Source organism: Callorhinchus milii, unplaced genomic scaffold (assembly GCF_018977255.1).
Source record: "Callorhinchus milii isolate IMCB2004 unplaced genomic scaffold, IMCB_Cmil_1.0 Scaffold13, whole genome shotgun sequence".
Lineage (NCBI taxonomy): Eukaryota > Metazoa > Chordata > Chondrichthyes > Chimaeriformes > Callorhinchidae > Callorhinchus > Callorhinchus milii.
This window is the reverse complement of record NW_024704754.1, coordinates 3,873,616-3,896,951: the sequence shown is the minus strand read 5'-3', so window position 1 is coordinate 3,896,951 and position 23,336 is coordinate 3,873,616. Positions and strand designations below refer to the sequence as shown.

The 23,336-nt window shown below is 40.0% G+C and overlaps 1 protein-coding gene across 2 annotated transcripts; it reads right to left on the bottom strand.

Moving 5' to 3' along the window:
* Positions 1-210: 210 nt before the first annotated feature.
* LOC103183667 (serine/threonine-protein kinase 10) lies at positions 211-23,046 on the bottom strand (the record flags this gene model as incomplete). 2 transcript variants are annotated; one of them, XM_042339896.1, is given in 18 exon segments in its annotated part: positions 211-889; positions 2,611-2,724; positions 3,171-3,296; positions 4,187-4,375; positions 4,635-4,759; positions 5,451-5,580; positions 8,031-8,123; positions 10,152-10,331; positions 11,197-11,320; positions 11,911-12,041; positions 12,250-12,885; positions 13,545-13,670; positions 14,932-15,013; positions 15,479-15,673; positions 16,386-16,458; positions 19,449-19,598; positions 19,900-19,948; positions 22,882-23,046. In XM_042339896.1, coding segments are annotated over 18 exon segments (2,826 nt in total), but the record flags the coding sequence as incomplete, so codon positions are not given.
* Positions 23,047-23,336: the final 290 nt, after the last annotated feature.

The following is a 23,336-nucleotide window of genomic DNA, read 5'->3' as shown; positions in this document are numbered from 1 at the left end:
GTACTTCACCCTTGTCTTCTATCTGCACGTGTAGGATAGTTCTCTTCCCTTCAAACCATCCCAGATACAAGTGTCAAAACTCGTCTTCTACAAAATCTTCAATGCAAACATTCAGAAGTTCCAGAGTTAGGGACCTCTTAGATGAGTATCTGCATTGAGATCACATCAGAAGTGCTTTTTTGCAACACAAGACCCAAGCATATAAAATGGTTCCAGTTATAAGTTTTATTAGCAATATATTTACATAGTGGTTAACAAGGGCAGGAATTCTCCCCCATGAAGTTTTTCACTAGTTCTATTAAGAAAAAAATAAAAATGACTTGATTACAAACTAATTTTAAAAAAAGTTGCTTTATAAATCAGCATTTTCCTTATCTAATCATACAGAGACCGAACTTAGAAAACAGAGCACAAAAAGTCCCCTAGAAACAAACAAAAGCCTCCCTCAACAAAAAAAAATATTTTTTTTTAACATGGCAGGATTCAGTATACATTTGCGATCACAGCAAGTACATAGACTTCTTTTGTGGAACACGTGAATACAAGAACATGTAACTCATCTTATTCTTTTGTAAATCGGACTTCAGTAGTAAATACAGCAGTTCGTTCCCTTCCAAAACAAAAAATGTTGTTAAATGCATTTAAGTTAAAAAAATATATATAAATTAAAGGCTTGATCACATCTCTACAATCCTGAGGTCAAAGCAAGCACCGCAGTGTGATACCCAGGACTTCCTTAGAATGCCAACAGTTAGGCTTGTTCGGAGGTAAATGGGAAAAATTTGGCAATCTTGTTTGGGGAACTTGGACTCTGACACTCTGCTTCTTCACTGAGTTTGAAGAAAACCTCCTGATCTTTCTTCTTCTGGGTCAGTTCCTCCTCCAAAGCCTGCATTAAAGACAGAACCATTAGAATCCATCACTATCAAAGGGAATGAGGAATATATTAAAGGGTACTGGGAGAGAACAAGAGAATAGGATTAGAGTGGTTTCTCCAGCGGGAAAGCCAGCTGAACGTACAGACAATGAACTGAACAGACAATGAACTGAAGGATTTCTTCTGCACTGTAAAAGCTTAATAGGATTCCAAACAAAACTCCAGGCAATTTACTATCAATCGTTTGATTACCACATTCAAGTTCCAAGACTTTTATTCAGAAATGATTGCTCAAAATAACGTTTTAAAAAGCATATCATCATTATGCTTCTTTAACAATCTGATCCAACATTGCAATTACTCAACACTGTAAAATAATCCAGTGATTCAAAAATCAGGCAATTCACAACAATCATGTTCATATCATTTCAATTTCCTGAACAACACACTGGCAGTTTCAAATCATTTTGTAACTGCTCATCCAGCCATGAAAATTAATATTCTCATTCACAGAAACCAGGGCTTTAAATTCAGTACAAAACAGCTGTTTAAAAATATGTTTTGAAGCTAATTGGAGTTCTTCAGATTACAATATGTGATTCTGTAAGTTTCGGTAAATGTATTTCAGTTTTGCTTTCAAAGCAACATCCAAAGTTTGGTTTGACTGGTATTGTGGTTCTATAAAGATTTTCTTACAAAAAGGTGTTAAACGAAACTAAATTTAAACCCCAACAAGATGCTCAACAACATGCAACAATTCAATATTTGAGGATACTTAAGTAATTGCCTCAGATGGATAACAAAAGTTCAGCTTGCTAAATATCACAATGGGAAATAAATCATCTCCATGCTTTCATAATTAGCCAAAGTAATACTCAGCTAAAGTGGCACATTAATCATTAGATGCGAGTAAGCTGTTAAATTGTCACACTCTGTCGGGTAAATTCAAACCCTCCACTTAACTACAGCTTCAAAATGGCTGATTATATGTTGAGAAACTGCACTGCAAGCACCATACATGAAAATGTTCTGAACTAATACTCACCCCCAAACCCAGCACATTGGGTTTGCATTCCCCAGAATTCTGTGTGTCCTCCTGATCGAGAGATTTATAATCAAAGTTCCTATCTTTACTGCAATTTTTGAAACAAGGTACGAACACACAAAGAAACCCTTGAAATAACCGTACAGAATGAATGGAACGGGAGCAAATATCCCAGAATAGCAAACGTTCGTATTCTCCACGGCTCAAAACCATTCGAATAAATATTCCTGAAACTGCAGCGAGCAGATCCTAAATTCATTGTGACAGAATATCGACCCAAACTGCTGTAATGTCAAGTTCAACTCTGCTGCGTTAAGAGGCACCAAATAAAGGAGGCTCAGTCCTTCGGATGGAGTGTTATATAATGTAATTGAGTTGTGAGACTCCAAATACCAGTTCAAGTCATGTATTCACTTTTTAATGTCTGGTGTTCTACGGTTTGGGACGGGAACAATGTAATATAAATTGTTTAATTGTTTACGGTTTAACAATACAAAAGCAATAAAGTGTCCTCATCCCTCAGCCAGTGGGATCCAATCAGGATTCTTACTCCTGCTTTCTGGAAAATCACTTTGCTTTGCTTCCCGGATAAGTTGGGCATTAGATACATACATTGGGCATTACAGAACCGTTCACTATTTAACAGCGCATTTATACTGGACTTGCATTAAGGTCTGGTAAATCTTACCATCTTTCTTGGCCTCAGCTTCTCCCTCCATTCCTTCAGCTGTTGATTGTGGTTTTCATCGATTGCTTTTAGCTTCTGAGTCTCGTGTTCAATCAGAAGATGGCACTTTTCATTCTGAAAGAATTACAGGGCAATTAGTTTAACTGCTAAGTAATAACTTAATCCACGTCTGTTTGTGGGACACTGCTGTGCGCAATTGGCTGCCGGGTTTCGCCCACAAAATATACAGTCAATTCACTTTACAGTATATTCTGCGAAGACTTGGAGATATCCCGAAAACGTGATGTGCCGCTATATTAAATGGAAGGATTATTATTATTGCAACATCGCACATTCTATATTTGGGGAGGACAAATTTGCACGGCTATGAGGAGAGAGCTGGGGAGTGGGATTATAATTTGGACAGCTCTTTCAAAGACTCAGCACGGGAATGATGGGCGGAATGGCCTCCTCCTGTGCTGTATAATTCTATGATTCTGTCAATCCAACTGACTTTAAACCATATAACTGTAGTGCACTTTATGTAGAAATAAAAGCCACAGAAACGGCAGACACATCACCTGCATCTGCTGAAGCTCCTGGATGTTGCTCTCACACTCGAGTTGCATGTCTCTCATTTGGGCTTCATGTTTCTGCTGCTGATTCTGCTTTTCCATTTTCTGCTTCTTCTCTTCTTGTTGCCCAAACTTCGATTGGGGAGAAAAAAAGCATTAATATCATAAATCAGTGAATCCAACACATAAAGACAAACTCAACTAATTAAGGCTTCTTCACCACCACCTTGGAGATATGGGGTCCACAAAGATTAGTGGTTGGAGATGTAAGTGGTCAGGTCAGGGAAGTTCTGTACACCAACAAAGAGGGCCATTATTTGCAACAGACGATGTTTGACAACGTACATTTCAGTTAAACAATAACTTAGTCTGTAGGCAAACTAAAATAATAGTTAATGTGGTCAGAAAGCAAAGCTTTTGATGCTTGAAAAGGTTAATGTAACATTTGAGTTAACGTGCAAAACCACTAGAAGGTTTGTTAACAGAACACGATTTACTAAATGAGAATCATGTGGCATTTATGTACGATCTCTTCAACGTCTGAGTATGAGCATCAAGAATCAAATGACAATCAAGCGCTCAAAGACGCTACTTGTGTGGAGGGCACTGTATAAATGCAAGTTGTTGTGTATTTTAAAGATTAAGCAGCAGCTCTACAGTCAGTTTATTACAAATTAAAAACACATTTTCCTCCATTTGACTGTCCTCATTTAAGAGCCAGAATAGGTTCAGACAAGGTAACTCGGGAGTTTCCATCTCACTCAGTCTGGTAATTCCACCCCTTGGGTGAGGGATGAAGTAAGTTTCAGGAGAGAGAGATAGATTTAAATTCTCTCCACATTCAAACAGTCAAAGTAGACAATCAATTCACAGCTTAAATTAACATTTAAGCCTGTTTTGGAAGCCTACGGAGGTTTATTTTTTTGCTACTTGTCCAGTTTTTAAGGAGTCCATAAAGTAACCGAGTCACGAAGTAGCTCACATGGTTAGCGAGTTTGGTGGCTCTCACTGCCTCAACCCACCTGTTTTATTTTGTCTCGATCCTCTGTGTGACTGCCTGTGGAGTTAATGCGCAGACTCTTCTTGTACATCATCATCCTGGTCTTCCCCTCGCTCCTCTGAATTTTGGGAAGTCTATTCTTTTCCTGTTGCTGCCTGACTTTCAGTTGCTCGATCATTCGCTGATTGTAACGCTGCATCTGCTCCAACTCCTGCGATGGAAAGACACACAAAGATAAAGCCACTGACTGGAGCCAAACACCTGAGGATTCCACATCTGATGCCCATTCAGTGTTGAGTAACTGGACCCTCTACTACATAAGAATATCAGCTACAGTTCCTGACAAAAGGTTCAGAGCACCATACTTTAATAAAATCTAAAGAATCATTTGGAGATTTTTTATATAGATCGAGAATTAGGTATCGACCCAACACTCGTCTTTTCATACATGTCGGCCGCTGCACTTTTACCTTCTCGTGTTTCTTGAGCAATTGGTGTCTTTGCAGAAAGTATTGGTCCTTCAACTGCTGTTTGAGGAACTGGTGTTTCTCCTGCAGATGATGTTCCTCCAACTCCCAGATGGCAGCCTCTCTGTCTACAAGAAGCCCAAGGTGGCAGGTTACACCCCAAGTGCACCAATACTCATCACACATCCGAGAAATTAGGACAGAATCGCTCTCCTCTTGAATTTGCACGAGTGCGTCTCACTCACAAGCACGCTCACATCACTTTCAGCACAAGCGCTCCGGGACACTACCCCATATAAATGTTGTTAGCACAAAACCGACTGTAGGCCTTCAGCCACTCTGCCCCCATCCTCTGGAGCTCCATCCCACAGTCCCTCCGCCTCACCCCCTCCCTTGCCTCCTTCAAGACCCATCTCAAGACCTTCCTCTTCAACCCTGCCTTCCGTCACCCTCCTACCGTTACCCTCACCGCCCTCCATCCCTCCTGAACACAAGCACCAGCTCAGGTGTAGATCCCTGACTGTCTAGTGCCTTGGGACGTCCTCCTGACATGAAAGGCGCTGTGTAAATATAATTTGTTGTTGTTTTAAGTTTAAGATTTGGAAAATTTTCATGTAACTTAAATGTATGAATGTTGCTCCCACTGCTATTTGACTTTTGTTCAGTGAATATTTTGAAATATTTCTTGGTACATATTTACATAAAGTTGAAAAACCTGAACCCAGGGCTTCACTTTTCACCCAGATGGCCATCATTAATCACATTAAAAGCTTTCGCGGTTCACATTTGTGAATTAATCGACTAAAATGTCTATTGTACCTCTCATAAGCTGCTGTTTTTTTGCAAGGCATTCCCGTTCCTGGTCAGAAATTTCCTTCTTATTTTGTGCAATTATTTTTTTCAACGCCAAATCCAGTTCCAGGTGCTGCTTGGATTGAAACTCTTGATCCTGGACAGGAACACAAATGATTCAGGTATTTCAGAAGTTAATGGGGAGTCACTGAGAAATAACCATTTATGATCATTTAAGATTTGTAATGTAGTCCACTGCGCCTTCGTTAGTTACGGTTTCTCTAGAAAAGAAAACTGGTCAAAGATTCTCCTGACTACCTGCAATATACTGGAGACATTCAACTCATTTCATCGTCTTATGCTGTGAAGAACACAATTCATTGTGGGTCAGAAGGCAGAGCTATAACAAGCACAACAAAGATTGAAAGAAGATAGCGAACAATAAAATGGAATGGCACAATACGTTACTTTACGACTCCCAGCTCACATGATGCACAGCCACCGTGATCAAGGATCACAGAATCAAAAAAGGACAGAAATTTCTGATGTACAGGAACCGCAGGAGGTAATAATCACAAGAGAATAGTGGAGCTGAAAGGAAACTGAAGGTCCACTTGACAGAGCAGCCTGAACATAGACCATGAAGCTTGATCCAAAGGAGGGGATAATCCATGTAGGAAAATGCACACAAGTCAAATAATAGGTTTAGCAGGACAAACAATTAAGCTTTTTTTTTAAATTAAAAAAAACATCCACTTGCTGAAAAGCAAAACCATTCAAGGAATCCCATTATAACAGGGTCACCTGGGTCCCAACATCTCAGGCGGCACATTAAGCGAAATGTGTAAACATGGCCACCTTCGGTCATCGATGACATTACTTCCTACACAACACATCGGAAGTGACATCACGGGTGACATGAAGTCCTGGAAATTGGCCATTTTTGGGGGCCTGAAGCTGGCAAGTGAGTGCTGGGAGCATCTCAGCAACAACAAATTACATTTGTATAGCACCTTTCACGTCTGGAGGACGTGAAAAGAGCTATACAAATATAATTTGTCGTCGTTGAGATCTTGCAGCTGGTATTGTACGAGTGCTCAGTAGAGCCGTACTCGGGAAGAGCACATTCTAACAGGGCCGTCCAGCAATTCCATTCGGTGGGAAATACCTGCAATCTGGCGAGAGAAATACCAACCTTCAGACATTATCCAACCTTTAAGAGCTCTTGTGGGACAGTTGAGGTTTAGGTCATTTAGCAAAAATAAGAATAAAAATGCAAACAAGTCAGAGCAATACGACTGTTCCATAAGCATCCAATGTACCAGATAAATATAAAACAACCCAAATTAAAAGCTTGTTGTCCATTGCTGACGAGAACATTTTGGCATTTAACCTGCAAAAACAATGGTAATGTGTTTTTTTTAAAAAACGACTACTATTGGAATTCAGATATAGGAATTACATCACTATCTGTTGCACCATATCCCAGAATATCACTATTTTTAAAACTGACCAAAATATCTCGTATCTTGTATCTATCAATGCTTAGTTGCAGCATTCTCTTTCCTGCTTTACAAATTCAGAATCCAAATGACGAAATTCCAGGCTACTGGCTAAGCCATATAAAATATTGCTTTGAAGGTTATTTGCAATACATACTGGCATTATTTAAAGCAATCCAATTACAGTGTATATCTAGTGCACACTCGATGGGCCGAATGGTCTCCTTCTGTGCTGTAAATGTAATGATTCTATGCAAATACACAGTCCCAACCAGTTTTCACACAAGATGGTTTGGCCCAAATAGATCAAAGGCATCACTGCCAGAGTTAGAGCAGCGATCAAACCACTCCCTACAACCATGAGATTGCCCAAAACTTCACCACCTGCGTTTCCTTGGGGTTAATCCATCAGCAGGATACTGGATGGTCTCTAGGTGACAAAAAAAGAGCTACACTTGTGTTCACAAGATGATCCCAGGCAAGCCCGTCCAGCTTACCCCACAGCAAAAGAATGAACAAGCAGCAAGTGAAGTCCATGATTCAAGCACGGGCCATCACCGAGTTTAGAATCCAACGTCATTAAAGGGCTGAAGGTAATTTGCCTTGCATTTCAGTCTTCCTTTGTGACTAAAATGAAAGGCAGATTTCTCCCAGGTGACCTTGTATTCATCACATCCCCAAAACATTGTTACGAAACCAAACCGTTCAAAACACAAACCTATCCAAGTGTCTGAGCTGGGCCAGCAGAACCTTCATTGATGAGGCATTGTTTGGTGTCTCTACTTGTAACCCAGGCATTTGACAACGAAAGGAAGGCCACTGATGTAATATTTTGTAAAAACTATACATTTTTCCTTCGGGAAAGGGTAGTTAGGAAAGGTGTTTAAGCTTTTGGTATGGGGTTAAAGGCTTTTGTGCCACAGTTAGGGACTGGATTAAATATTTTAATGGGATAAAAGGAAAATAGATGCTATGGGATTGAGAGATTTGGGGGTGGGAGGGGGGGTTCAACGGATTTTGACCAGCTTGGGACTGGGCTGGAACCAGTCTACTTAATTGAATTTTCAGGCCATTGCAACCGATTATTTCTATTCACTGCTGCTACCTGTGCATGCTTCTTCTGTGAAAATTCTCCCATTTTTTGTTTCATGCTGTCTCTGCGTTGGTGTCTGGGAAGTTTGTCAACCTCACTCTTTACCTAATGTACAACAAAAAAGTACACATTTTAGCAGATAACCTAATAATCTGCATTGAACGTAGAGATTTCAGGAGAAGTGTGAAGAGCAAGAATATTTAATAAAGCCAAATAGAAACTTAGACAAATAATCATGGCCTAAAATTAAACTAAAGCCATTTTATTGTCAGTTTATTTAAGTGACAGACACCGAGGCCCTTTACCACAATATTGCTTTACATTAAAAAGTGAAAGGTGTTTTGATCAGGGGGAGAGAAGGGAAGCAAGGGGTTAAAGAGTTGAAGAAAAATAAGAATCGTCCAAAGCTGAAGCACTTCCACCACTTCAACAATTTCTTACAAAATACATCTGCTTGGAGTAGCTTTCCGTTTATTAACTGAATTTGTGTAGAAGCCTCATTTTTTGGTTTTTAATTTGATAAAAGAGAGATACTGAAATGGGAAGGAGTATGATTAATAATGTCCCAATTTCACAGGTTTAAAGAAAGGTTTGGCAACAATGAGATGCTCTTTCCTGAATATTGTAGAGCCATGCTGATCTGCAGGAATAAACCCAGTAACAGCCATCAGCAGAGACGTTGCTATATATGAGTCACAAATTGGGTTTGGCTATTTAGGGTAATTTCTTACTGCTGGAATTTGAATGCGTCTTGGAACAAATCTGCTACACAATTTAAAAAATGCTTCTGAAGTTATTAAAATTCCTTGATTTGCATCATGCTTTGAGCTGAGGTATTTCTCCTCAGATGCCCAACTGATAGAAAGTGACCTTTCGCTGGTTGAAAAGAAAGCACTTACCTCTGTTCCTTCCTGAATGGACTCCACTACTACAAGGCCTCAAGGACAAATTTACAAGTCAAGTTTAGGATTGGTGCTTTCACAGGTGTCCTCAGATTGGGTCTCAACCCTCATCGGATCATTAGTGCCCTCAAGGGCACCAACAAACTGTATTGGAGATGGTTGTGATAACATGAATGAAGTTATCCAGGAAACCTAGCAATTCTGATTGCAGGATCCTGTGTGATAACGATGCTCCCAAAATCCCAGGATTTATAGAAGGGAATTCCAGGATTGTATTAATTTTTTTTAAAAAAGCTTAGTTTTTTTAACTCTTTCAGTTCTTGTGCATTATGTCCCCCTTTTTCTCTCTATACATTATACACTCTGTGCGTGGGATTGCAATCCTGAGTCCCATTATTATTCTCCATGTTGGATACCCCATCTCAATCAGGCCACTGGAACAGGACACCTGGTGAAGGGCATCCCTACAAGAGACGAGAACACTGCCTCAGTATGCTGCTGTCAGCACATTGTCATTTATAACGAGAATTGTCTCGCTATACAGAGCTTATATAGATTGGGTGTCCGCCTGCTTAGCTTTAGTACTGGAGTCCTGAAGAGAAGGGGAGAAACAAAATTTTAAAACGAAAAAATTGTTACTGTAACCTCTGTGAAAAATGAGTGCATATTTTATAATGAAATGGCTGAGGGAAGAGGATTGAAATCCAAGCTTACATCACACCCAAGTATTTCAATTGATGCAGAGGATTATGAAGTTGTAACGTACTTCAGGTGCAAAGGTCAGATGTAGAGACTGTGTTCATTCCCAATAAAAATGTTCCCACAATAAAACCCTCCCACATCCGGTGCACCTTAAATTCCATCTGCTTCAACTGAAAGGAGACCAGGACAGAATGAAATTTATTAAAAGTTCTCAGAAACCAGTAATACAAGAGATAGATAAATCAAAGAAAAAAAAAAAAAAAAAATCGAGGTTAAACACATACAACTCTCCTGCATTTTTCGAACAAATCAGGTTAAGATCTCAAATTATGTTAGTTAAATTCTCTCAAACCTGTGAGATACCAACAACATTCATGATTGGTTAGTTTTCTTGATCACCACATTCATTTCAAACAGAGAGACCAGACCACAAACGATTGGAAGTTTCCCCATTCTGAAAGTTTCGAACCTTGACGTAAAGTTTAAGTTGTTTTCAGTAAATTTTAAGAAAACTTGCTTGAATTTTTACCTCTTTCTTCTGAATTTTCAGCTGCTCCACGAATTTGGCATATTCCTTTTCTTGCTCAGCTTTGATTCTCTTGGCCTCGTCACGGAGACGGCTTGTGTGGTCCTGTTCCATCTTCTCAATCAGCTGCTTCTGTTGCCTCTCCAAGTTTTCCAACTCTGTGTCAAAGAACTTTTTCTTTCCCTGCATGAAACAAAAAAATAGCAACTCAGGAGCCAGCACAGACGTGATGGGTCCAACAGCCTTCTTCTGGGCCATAAATGCCTGTGGTTATATGGTTCCATTTTCAAGATTGAAAGGATTGTGTTAAGTTATTCTTTTTTTAAAAAAAAAAGGCACAGCTTAAAACCAAAATGTTCAATCGCCAAATCTTATAGCATGTATTTTAGCAGCCTTTAGCAAAGGAAAGATCAATAAAATGGACCTACAAATGAATGTCCAGATCTTTAAGTATTTACCCAGAACACATTAATCTCCCTTCCACAACCATGTGTATCTTTCCAGAGGTGCAGGTATGAAAAGGACATTATCAAACACAGCGCACAACATTCTTTGATACACTGACTTCTGAAGAGCATCACTGACAGCTGAGAGCTGGTGACAAATAATCCTTGCATTTGATATCGCGCTTTTTCATGTCTTCGACGTCTCAAAGCGCTTCACAGAATAGACTGTAAAGCGAATTGATTGTATATTTGTAGGCGAAACTTGGCTGCCAATTGCGCACAGCAGCGTCCCACAAACAGTTGTGGATTGAAGTGACCAATTTTACTATTTTTTCTTTTTTTGAAGGATTATTATCAGGCATGTGGAGTAAGGAAACTTGCCCAAGGTTTCGTCCTGCCTGGAATTGAACCCAGGTCTCTCACTTGCGAGGCGAGTGCTCTAACCACTGAGCTACAGGACTCCTGACAAGATGGCCAGATGTCTACAGCTGACGCCAGGATATCTCAGATAAAAACCACAACTCAAGGGGCCAGTGACAGTTATCGTCACTTAATTTTTAAAAAAAAAAGGAATTAGAAGAGGCAAAACAATAAAATCATACGTTCATCTCTTGCTCAAATCGACGAAGCATTTGTTCTTGTTGCTGCTGTAGTTTGGCAGTCAGTTGAGTCTGAGCTCGATGTTCCTCCTTTTGTAGCAATCTCAGCTCCCGCAGCTCCTGTCGCCTATCGATTCAAAAATATTTCAAATTAGCCTCTCCACATCACCATGAACTGTTCAATTTCCACGCATTTATCACCCACTGCTTATGGTAATTAAATCTAGTTAAAGAATCTGGATTTGATTCCAGGGCAGGGCAAAACGTTGGGCAAGTTTCCTTACTCCACACACCTCTGTTTATCTAGCAGTAAGTAGGAAAACCAGTTGTTAGTCGATTGGCAGATCGCTTTTACGGGGGTAATAATCCCTTCAAACCAAAATAAAAAAATAATACTGATTTGGTCACTCAATCACAAATGTGTGTGAGCACTGCTGTGGTAATTGTCTGCTACGTTTTGCCCACAAAATATACAGTTAATTCACTTTAGAGTATATTCTGTGAAGCGCTTTGAGAAGTCTCAAAGACGTGATAAGACGCTATATCAAATGTAAGGATTATTATTATTTCAGATTCACTGCATAACCTCGTCCAATTTACTGGTGCATGACCCGGATATTAATTGTATTGGGTGGCAGTAAATACAAATGAGTTTGTTAAAGTGATACTGGAAATTTTGGGACAGTGTAAAAACAAAAGAAAATCTTTTCCACGTGCCTTAGGAATCGCATTTCTTCAGTTTTCTTTTCATCGTCGCCAATAATCTTCGATGTTGTGACGCTCACTTCAACCCCATCGACCACAAACTTCCTGGTTCGTTTCAGAGTTTTGTTGTGCGCTTTGGCATTCTAAGAGGCAAAAAGCAAAGAAATAATTGCTTACTGACGATAAACAGGTACACAGATTGCAAAGACTGATTAGTGGACAACAATGAAAGCTCTAAACCACGATTTCAATTGAAACGCAGCAATGATAGATTTCCCTCGACGCTGACACTTGATGCCTAGAGGGGAGTGCTTTTCCGAGGATTTAAGTTCAGAACAATAGAAATCTTACCCGTATCGAAATGGAACCAGTTTCCTTGTTCAATGAAAGGTCCGCTGAAAGTGAAATATTCAGGTCAATGCTGTCGGAAGCAGACACGCTGCCCCAATCAGAATCCCGTTTGGATTTTTGACCGGTGGAATCCAGTGCTTCGGTCAGAGAATCTGAACCCAGAGGTACATTTTCATCCATTTTGGTTTCACTTCCCCTGAGCAAAACTTCTCCATTCTTTGGATCAGCAGCATCCTCAATCTGAGCAGAAGCGCAAACGTCTGGCAAACTTTGCTCCCGTGGAGGGGAACTCTTTGCTGGTAGTTTGATCTCTTCAGAATCTGGCACAGAAGTAGTTGCGTCATTTGATTTTTCGTTTGTCTGCACATCCTTTTCAGATTTGTCCTTCACACACGGGCTGACTTTCCCATCTTCTATTCCCGAGTCTGTACTTCTGCTCTTCACCGAGTTCTCACTCTCTGCCTTGTCACTGTCACTGCTGCAGATGCCCTCGTCACTGGATTTATCAGCTTGAACTTTCACAACTTCAGGCTTTACTCCATTGACATCTGAAGGTTCTGGCGTCTTAGGAAGCTTTTCTGCTTCCAGACTTATCTGGCTCAGTTCAGATAGAGCACGTGTGTGACCTGAAGAGGGCTAACGGGAGAAACAGATTTTAGGTAGGATAAGGATATAATAATAATCCTTGCATTTGATATAGCGCTTTTCACGTCTTCCAGACGTCTCAAAGCGCTTCACAGAAGACCGTAAAGTGAAATGATTGTATATGCATTGTAATAGCATGTATTAGCTCACAACACTCTAGAAGTAGGATTATTCTATCTTGATTGCAAAATATCACCAAAACTTGCTCATATTGAAATGCACAAGTTTGTGGTCAGACTGTTCACAACCAGTCTACATCAGTGGTAGCCAACGCACAGGCCTGTGAAGTGGCTGCCGAACATTCGCACGAGTCTAGGCGAGTCTGTGTTAAATCAAGGATTTGTTTGCAGTACAACAACAACAACTTGCATTCATATAGCACCCTTCAAAGTGAGGTAGCTACTGAGTGACGATATTTATGGTGGGGCCATAAATCAAGAAACATTCAATCAAGAAAATGTATGTGGTTGGCCACCACTAATTTACATGATAATCCAGGGGAACAGCAATTTACTGTATAAGTGACATTTGCCTTTTGGTCTACACTAGTCATATAAGGCACGTGGCCAGACAGACAAGTGGAACATGTGTATACACGCGGGTCAGAAGTTTGCCATCCCTGATCTGGATAATTTCAAGTCATCACTTACTGACAAATGGTCTGATTCATCATCTTCCTCACGGTTGTCTTCAATTTCCTCCATGACTTCAGCTTTTGCCTCTGCTACCAGTTCCCTGAGGGGCTTACTGTCAGAAACACTGCTCACAAAGGGATGCTGTTAAAATGAGAAAGATTGAACAGCTGACAACATAATTCATTAAACATTGGGGCCTGTTCCGCTTGATCTTAATTTTTCAATCGTGTTCTTAGTTATGTACCTTTCTCATTTTAAGGGGTGGGGGGGGGGGGGGTTGGGGAAAAAAAAGACAACCACAACAGATGAAATATCATGGAACCCATCTTCTCAATACTATCAAAGGTTTTAAAAGAATTTGCAGGACTCCCATCATAATAAACTACTAAACGATGCAAGCCAAACGATATTACATTTGATTCACTGAATGTGGTACCAACAAAAGACTACAGTAAACAATTTCAGCAGCATTTATGTATTAATAAATTAGAATATTACTGAATAAAGAGCATTGTGTTCTCAAAGCAATCACATTATTCAATCCCAACTTCAAAACTAATGTCATAATAGTTAAATACTAATGAGTGGGAACAACATTCCATTAGAACCACAAAATCAGAATTCGCTGATTGTGATGGACGCAAGTCTAGTGTATTTTGCGAACATTTCAAGCGCTCTAAAATGCGCATTATAAAGAGCATGTGAGGTTGACCTTTTCAATGAGTTTTATGATGGCTAACTATCCCTGAAAGCTGAATTAAGTCAAACATCAAGTGCCCCAAACTGATAATCATTGCTGTATGTTCAGCCAAACTGTTCTGTACAGAAAGGAAATATTTTCTTGACTGGTTGTAAACCATATTTAGGATATTCATTAGAGGATTAAGTTTACACAAGTCTTCCTCCTCTTATCTGATTGCCGCCAGTTAACAGTACAAACATCTCATTGTCTAAGAGCTACCATCACATTACCACAGATGTTGGATTCCATCTGAAGTTGCACATCGGAAGTATTAAACTTCGCTTCAGGGTTCATCAGCAGACATTTCTAAACAGTTTAAACATTTCTAAACAGTCACTGTCTAACTTCACCCTCTTAAATCCACAGCAGATTATTGAAAACAGTCTTATTTGTTTCTGGAAAAGAATGTTTGCAAAAGCTCAGATAAAGTCAACTTAGTCACTACTACTTGGAGGCATTTTGCCCCCATATGTTCAGCAACTGCTGTTGGTGAAAATCTTATGGTTTATCAAATAAAGCAAGGATTTAATATAATCATCTTAATTGATTAGTTTGCTCCCAGATCTTTTTCTGGCAGATATTAAATTCAGAGGACAATCTGCCTTCATTTTAAAAACTTTAATTTGGATTTGAGCAGAATCAGCACCGCAAAATTCTTACCTCTAACAGTTGACTTGCATTTAGACGGGTTTCTGGATTCTTATCCAGCGCTTTTTTGAGGAAATCTTTAAAATCTTTAGACCTGAAGAAGATACAAGCATTTCCCAAAGGCTTAAATAGCAGTTTCAACTCATCAATTCATCACAGTGGTCCACTGAAGCAAGGGAAGGAAGACAAAAAAAAGCCTTGAAAGTGCCTAAGCAGATAGCTAGCACAAACCGCTTTAAACAAAGCAGATATAAAAATAATGTGCTGCCCAACTGACATGAAGGCATGTAACATTGGGTTGAGGGGGAAAAAAAACAGAACAGCAAAACATCCAGACATTACTTTCCTAATGAAATTACACAGAACTTTGAAGGGGGTGGGGGGCGCTCAGGTCTGAGCCAACTAAATATTGCCATTAAGATGACAATATGAAACTCAGCTAAAATTGCATTGAATTGTTTGCATTAGTAAGGAAAGTAGCTTTTCAAACTAACCACATAAAACATACAAAAAAAATGTTTTGCATTTTCTTTTTCTCTCCGAAGAATTCAGCTCTTACCATTTTGATGGATTGTCCAACGTCGGAGGCTCTCCCTTAGCAATTTTCAGCAACACTCTCATTGGGTTTAACTCGTGGTGAGGTGGCTCTATTTGAGCCATTTCGATTAACGTTATACCGAGGGACCAGATATCAGATTTATAATCATATGGTGTATCTTTCATAGTTTCACACATCACGACTTCTGGGGCCATCCTAAAAGCAAACCATTGAGAAAAATAGGTTTTACAGAAGAACCGTTTCAAGGTGCTTCAATCTTCTAGTGACTCAATCACCAAACCTTGATTTCCTATGTGGAACTCCAGCCCTCCATCCTCCATTCCCTTCTCGCTTCGTCTCCTTCAAGGCAAGTCTCAAGACCCCTCTCCGGCCACCCTTCTACTCTACCTGCCCTCCACCAACCCCGATCCCAAACCCCCCCCCACCCCCACTAGCACGGGTCCAAATTTCTGACTGTCCAGCGCCTTGGGACGTCCTCCTGACATGAAAAGCGTTAGACAAATGTAATTTTGTATTGTATGCTTTCTGGGAAATTGCTTGCGTGCAACTCCTCAAAGAAGCCTCACTGCTCTCGCATGTCATATCAACAGCTATAACTTCCTATGGTTGGTATCTTCACACTTAATGTGTCTCTGTGCTCTAACATTTACGGCTTCACCATCACCTCGGACTCCAGGGTCATTCGATAATCGCTTCCATTGCTTAAGGGCCCTGTCAGAAACAGTTTCCTCTTTTGTGCCAAATGTTTTTCTTTTCAGCGAAGGATCTTAAAACCCAAATCCAGCTCTCATACCTGGAAAAGGTGCTTTAAATTCCAATGGGAGAAGAAAAGCCTCAGTGACTGATTGAGAAATCGCAAACCCAAGCCTGCCCCTAACCTCTGGACTCCAGGTCAACGTCTGCTTACCAATAGGGTGTCCCAATGAAAGAATTCCTCTTTTGAAGAGTTTTTGTGTTTTTTGCTGAAACGCCAAAATCCGCTGTGAAGAAAATATAATTATTATTCGAGTTTTTTCAAGGAATTTGGGAAAGATTCAAAGTTCTTTCCCCACCTCCCAACCTATCATGAACTGAACAGGAAAAAGCATTGCAACACATTATCTGATTTACAACAGGGAGACATGGTCAGTGTTGCTTTCGTGTAACCAATGATCCAACGTTAACTTTGTGCTCCTATAACCTTGGATACCTTTCAGCTTTGTCTTAATAGGTAGTTTCTAAACACAAAGGTTCTGCACTCCTTCACAAGAATAGTGTGATAAGAATAGTGATAACTGCCATATTTATCACCATGGGTTGTCATTTGCTATCTGAAGGCTTCTAAAAAATCGTCATGATCTTGTTATTCAACATGTAGGTAACAGTAACAATTAATCAGTCAGGGTGGCTCGGAGCTAAATAGAGATTACGAAAGTAGATATTTGTGGAAGCAAAACCTGGATCTTTAAATAGCTCTGAGCCTTTAATCATGTGAGGGTTTGGGTAAATCACCTTCATTCTTGAACCTGAAAATAAGATGGAAATGCGACCGTAACACAATAGGCTGAAGCCCAGAAGCAAATATCTACAACAACAAAAAAAAAACCCTCCCATGTTGCTTTTAATGAGGCTGGGGATAAATGGACAATTATAGAAATAGAATCTTTTAGCATAGGAGGGCGTTTGGCTGAAAGGATGTGCCACTTCAACATCCATTCCTCACCCCACCCTGCCAAAAAAAAAGAGCATAGGAAACACTTCATACTATTTCTATTGAGGTTTAAATAAGGTTAGTCTATTTCCTGCCTTGAAGCCATCATAAAGACTGGCCCTCGACCACTGTTTAAGCAATATTGCAACTTTACTGAAACAGGAAACTCCCAGGAAATGTTGCAAGACCAACTTCTTAAAAAAAAATTATGCAAAGAAAGGAATGAAGTGTCCAGAATTGAGTAGAATTGTTTGAAGCATTGCTTTATTTACTAAACCATGAGCAATTTATAGCAGTGTAGAAATGATAATTAGATCTTTATGCTCATACCCTTAAATATTTACACTCTCCCTCATTTCCCCCCACCTTGCCCCATTTCAAGTCCCGCCCGAAAACCTCCCTTTTCGACCGCGCTTACGTTCAACTCCCACCCCCAGCTCGGAGTCAGGCTCCGCCATTGTTAAGTGCTCTGAGACGCTACCCTGAGCGGAGGGCGCTAGATAAATGCAAGTTGCTGTACTTTTTTCCGGTAAAGTTGGATTAAGTTTAGACGATCTCGTCGTTCTGCAAGAACGCTTTCCAAAGTACCACAGCTTGCTAAAACATAGAAAAATGAAAATTGGGAAATAAACAAGTCTCAAACAAAATGTCAGTTTCAAAATGAAGAGGAAAAAAAAAAACCCGACTTTTGTGTTAGACCTTGGCCAATTTGAATTTAGGCAATGCAGCAATATTTTTTCTTAAATGTTTTTTAAAAAAAAAATTGCTCTCTAATTTTCATTCTTCCTCTTTTAAATTGCGACTTGAGAGGAATTGGTTCAACATTCTGCCTCTAGTATTCGCCCAAATCTCTCAATCTTGAATCTTGTGTTTCCATGCATGAGCTCAGATAATACGCCCCACCAAGCAATTCAGAGCACTATAAATATACCAAGAAGCGTTCAGAGTTCAAGACAGTGGACAGACCCAGGGTGGTTACACTACTAACATTTCTTGCACTCGCAAGAAACACTCATATTCTTATCGACTCAAACAATAAAGTGCTATTATTAAACTTTAAAAAAGCCTAAAGACTGAGCATTTACATAATTTTAGTTTCAGGTTTCTTTGTTAAATACTAGAGCAGGCCCCAAAGATAGGCACTACAGAAAAATTGCCATCAGACTGTCACCGCACTACAGTGTGAGAGTGCGGTGGCATGTGTCAATGTGAAGGGAATGGGCTCCAGTGATAATAATAATCCTTGTATTCAATATCGGGCCTTATCACGACTTTACAACATCTCAAAGTGATCACAGGATATAGTATAAAGTGTAGTGAGTGTATTTTGTGGGTGAAAAGTGGCAGCACACAGCAGTGTCTCACAAATATGGATTGAGTAACCATAATTTTTTTTTGCTCTGAGGAATTATTATTACACCTGGAAAAGTAATCCACCAATAGACTAACAACCTTTTATGTTTCTCCCATGTAAATAAAAATGTAAAGTAATGGTTTCTCCCAGCAGAATGTTGGGTTAGGACTAGGGTAGAGGGATTAGGAACCAGGAGCAAGATGGAATAGCAAGACAGGAGTATGGTGTGGAAGACGCTGGCATGTAAAGATCTTTCGTTTTCATTTCCTTACACACACCAATACGAATGGGGACTGGCCAAGTACAGTGGAGCCTATCAAGCGGCTGTAGGAAGTGTCAGTGTTACAGTGACAATGCTAAATTCTTGATTGCATTTTTGAAATTACAAGATCTTCCTTCTTTAAAATGTTGCTTGTGGTAAGAAAGAAGTTTGTGAGATCCAAATGGGGCATTTGATGCTCGAAAATAATCTATCAATACAAGAGTTCATTCATAACTAGGTCCTGAATGAGCATTCAGAGATTCACACACCCCAACAACTCCCAATACTAAAAACTCAATTGTTCCAACCAGTTTCTTTACAATTCAAAATAACTCTACTTTTCTAGCATTTGTTTCCTCTCACATTTACATTAAAGAGTTTAATGTCTTTGACCATGCTTTCGGTCACCCTCCCACCCCCACCCTGCCCTCCACCCCGCCTGACCCTAACTCCCAGCTTGGGGCCAAAACATCCTATTGTCCAGCATTCTGGGACATCGTTCTGACGTGAAGAGCGCTATAAAAAGTGTAATTTGTTGTTGTTTAAGAACATGGGAACATAGGAGCAGGAGGAGGCCATTCAGGCCTTCGAGCCTGTTCCGCCATTTAATTAGATCATGGCTGATCAAGAAGAGTGAAAAGCACTTGAAATGATAGTTTCTTACCTAGTTTAATGCTACCATCCTGCATGAGCAGAATATTGCCAGCTTTCAGGTCGCGATGGATGATTTTGTGGTCATGAAGGTAGAGAATGGCTTCCAACATCTGACGGCCAACAACACGGATCTGAGGTTCAGTCAGCCCACGATCCAACTCTGTCAAGAATAACGTCACATAAGAAACAATCCATTGCACTGTTCTTTACCTGAACACATTATATACTCCCCACTTGTCGGCCTCCCCCTCTCCTCCCTCGACAGGCTACAGATCATCCAGAGCTCTGCAGCCCGTGTCCTCTCTCGCACCAGGCTCCGTGACTCTATCACTCCCATCCTCGCCCAGCTGACCATCAAGCTTTTATCAGGCCCTGAGCATTAAGCTTTTATTTATAAAGAACGTCAAGCCCTGAACATCAAGCTTTTATTTATAAAAAGTTTACAGAAGAAACAGACCTACCCAACATTATTGCATCCACTGCACCTCCAGGACAAAACTCAATCATGATCTTTAAGAAAATAAAATAAAAACAAAGTCAGAGAGAGGAATAAGTTTGCTGCTTCACATTGCTGATTGGACATCTGTGTTGAGGAGGGGGTAGTAATGAACATCCATTTGACCAGCAAGTTGCAAGGTTTCCACAGTGAAACCAAGTGTTGGAAAAAAAACTGAACCAATTCCTTTTAGAAAACAAGGCTAGAAGTACAAGGATTTTACAAGTATGGTGGACACTTTACAGCTATATGTGAAAATGTAAAGAAATTTCCAACCCTTTTAGGACTTGCTAAAATCAGCTCCGCTGATTCTCCGCTAGAAGGTAAGACACAAGAGTTGATATTTCATGCACATTTATACAGGATCCCCATGTTCATCTTAATTTAAAAGGAACACTTGGAACAGCTTGCAATTAACTGCTGTAGTGCATACATCTGGCAACCAAGAATGGTGAAGGGCAAGAACTGAGGTGATGAAAAATAACCATGATTTAATAATAATCACTGCATTTGATAAAGCGCCTTATAACATCTTCGAGACGTCTCAAATTGCCTTCTTATCAAGGAGATGCACGCCCTTGTAATATATTAATATTTTAGTGCATCAATTTCAAGCTTTGCTGCATTGTCTTTAATAATAATTTGGATTTGACAAAAATAATTGTTAAATGATTCCTAAAATGCACAACAGATGATGAGCCTCCACAACCCACCACCACCACCAGCCAAGATCCCACTGGGCGGCGGCGAACACTTCATCTCACGTTTTCGCAAAGGAGAAACTAATTGCCCAACATCCTGTTTATCAGCGTGCAGCAGCCTGCTGATTTGTGACTGAAAGTGAAAATACTGTTGCACAGTACAACGTGTGGACAAAGAATGCCTGCCTTACTCCCCATTCCAACTACTATTAAAGAAAATAGCAGACGTCTGTCTGGGTTCCTCAGACAGGCGTATTAAATCCCGACACAAAGGTCACACAATTGGCTCAGTTTACTTGCACCCAACTGAAAAGCACCATGTTCAACACCTGGCCCACTTTCTCAGGGTATTTGCCTGCACTGACATTTACATGCAAGTTGCATCTATTTCTGCAAAGTTTTGCACTGTGTATGACAAACTGGAAAAGGGACATTCTGCAATATTTCTTCTGCCGGTGCTTACCCTGATCTCTGAGCAGCAAAAGTGTTTTAAACCTCAAAATGTGCCATTTTGCACCTGGTTAAGAATATTCTGAAGCTCAAAAATTGTACATCAAATTTGATGCAAAAACATTTAAGCCAATGTCCAATAAACATTGATCCAATGAACAGAATGTATCCTACCGGAATGCAAACATAATGATCTGTATCTACTTGCAATGTGCTTTCAAAAGCTTTTCCAGAACCACTGCTTTTGCGTCCTTACAGAATAAATTATTCCTTCACTAAAAGAATAACTCTAGCAATGTAATCCTCGCTCTGCACAGTACTTCGTCATGAAAAAGCCACATTCGAGACTCTGGAATTGAAAAATAACTGGACATCTTACTCACAGGCTTTGGCAACTTTCAAAACAAAATGCTCTTTGTTTTCTCCAAGTAATTCAGTCACAGAACATTTCTCATTTTTGTCTTTCACTCAAGTCTCTTTAGAAGCCTTTGTGTTCGATTTTGTGATCCCACCCAAATATCCATACTGATCAATGGCACAAACATACTCAACAGCAACTGATTCTCAACAATGACCCCAAATGATGTCACTTCTCCTTAATGTCACTTTCCATGAGGCTTCCGTATGGTATTGGGAGTAACGTCGACTTCAAAGTCGAATTTGTTTGATGCAGGAGAGAGCAAAGAATGATGAGGCAAAAAAAAAAAAGCTAGTTTCTACTCCTGATCCCCCCAACCATCGGTTATCAGGCCTTCAGCCTTTCTACCGCCACCCTCTGGAACTCCATCCCAGAACCCCGTCGCCTTGCCCCCTCGCTTGCCTCTGTCAAGGACAATTTCAAGGCCTTCCTCTTTGATCGTATTTTTAGTCATCCTCCCATCCCCAGCCATCTTTGGCCTCCACCCCTCAATTCCAACCCCTAACTCAGGTGCAAACCCTTGACTATCCATGGCCTTGGGACTGAAACAGTTAAGTGCACAAAGAAAAAGATTTCACTGCTGTGTCAATCTCAGCACTGTGCCAAAAAATTCTATAGCCAAGTTTATTGTTTTCCATCTGTGTGCATTATCAAAAGCTGCCAATGTCGTAATCATATGCTCGATGTTTATGGCCTTATTGTGGAATGCCATTCAGCATTTGTTTACATCACAAACTTATCGGGCGAGTTGTGGATAATTATAGTTAGTGGCCTTCACACTACATGTGAGAAACATTGTTTACTGTATCCACAGGAGTAAAGTTGTTGTCAGGGAGTTTTTGGACCCTGAATCATAGATCCTTGTCTAATCTAAGAGGATACTTTGATGGAACACAGAAATCTCCCACAAAATGAAATCATTTTAACTAAGGGCTTAACCTTCTTTATATTCACCCACAAAATACAGTCAATTCACTTTGCCATATATTCTGTGAAGCGTTTTGAGACGTCTCGAAGATGTGATAAGGCGCTAGATCAAATGCAAGGATTGTTATTATAAAAAGAGAACTCAAAAACCAAGTTTATAAGTAACAAAGCCCCTTGAAGATTAATTCTTGTCTTACTGGGTTTATATTGGGCATTGATCAGAAATATCTCTACCCAAACATTTAGCAACCAGTTACAGTATCACTCACAGACTTCAAAGTAGTCATGTTATGAGTCAGTGTGATGGGACCAGCCTACAATATAGCAGCATTAGGTTCATTACATGTGCCAATAGGTTCCAGAAAGGTTAGACCTGAAGGCAGCCAAACCAGGAGCCCTGCACCACCATTTCACTTATGTCCTTCAAGAACAGAGAAACACTTATTCTTACCCAGAGTTTGTTCTCATAAAAGAAAGCATCCAGAAGTTTAACAATGTATTCATGGTCACAGGAAGCCAGAATGTCAATTTCAACCATGTAATCTTCAAGCTCTTCTTCACTCTTTGTCTCAATAACCTTTGCAGCAGCTAAGACTCCAGTCTCCTTGTTTCTGGCCTGGGGAAAAAAAAAAGCATTATTCAACATTAATGACTAGCAGCTTTCTTTTGATTTACATCTGGACTCTTATTGCATTTACATTGACAATTTCATACTGGATTTATCGTCAGCAAATCCCAGCCACTCAAACAAAGCTTTGCAGCTTTCAGCGCCTTATCACGTCTTAAGAGACGTCTCAAAGCGCTTCACAGGATATACTGTAAAGTGAATTGGTTGTATATTTTGTGGGTGAAACGCAGCAGCCAATTGCACACAGCAGTGTCCCACAAACAGTCTTGGATTGAAGT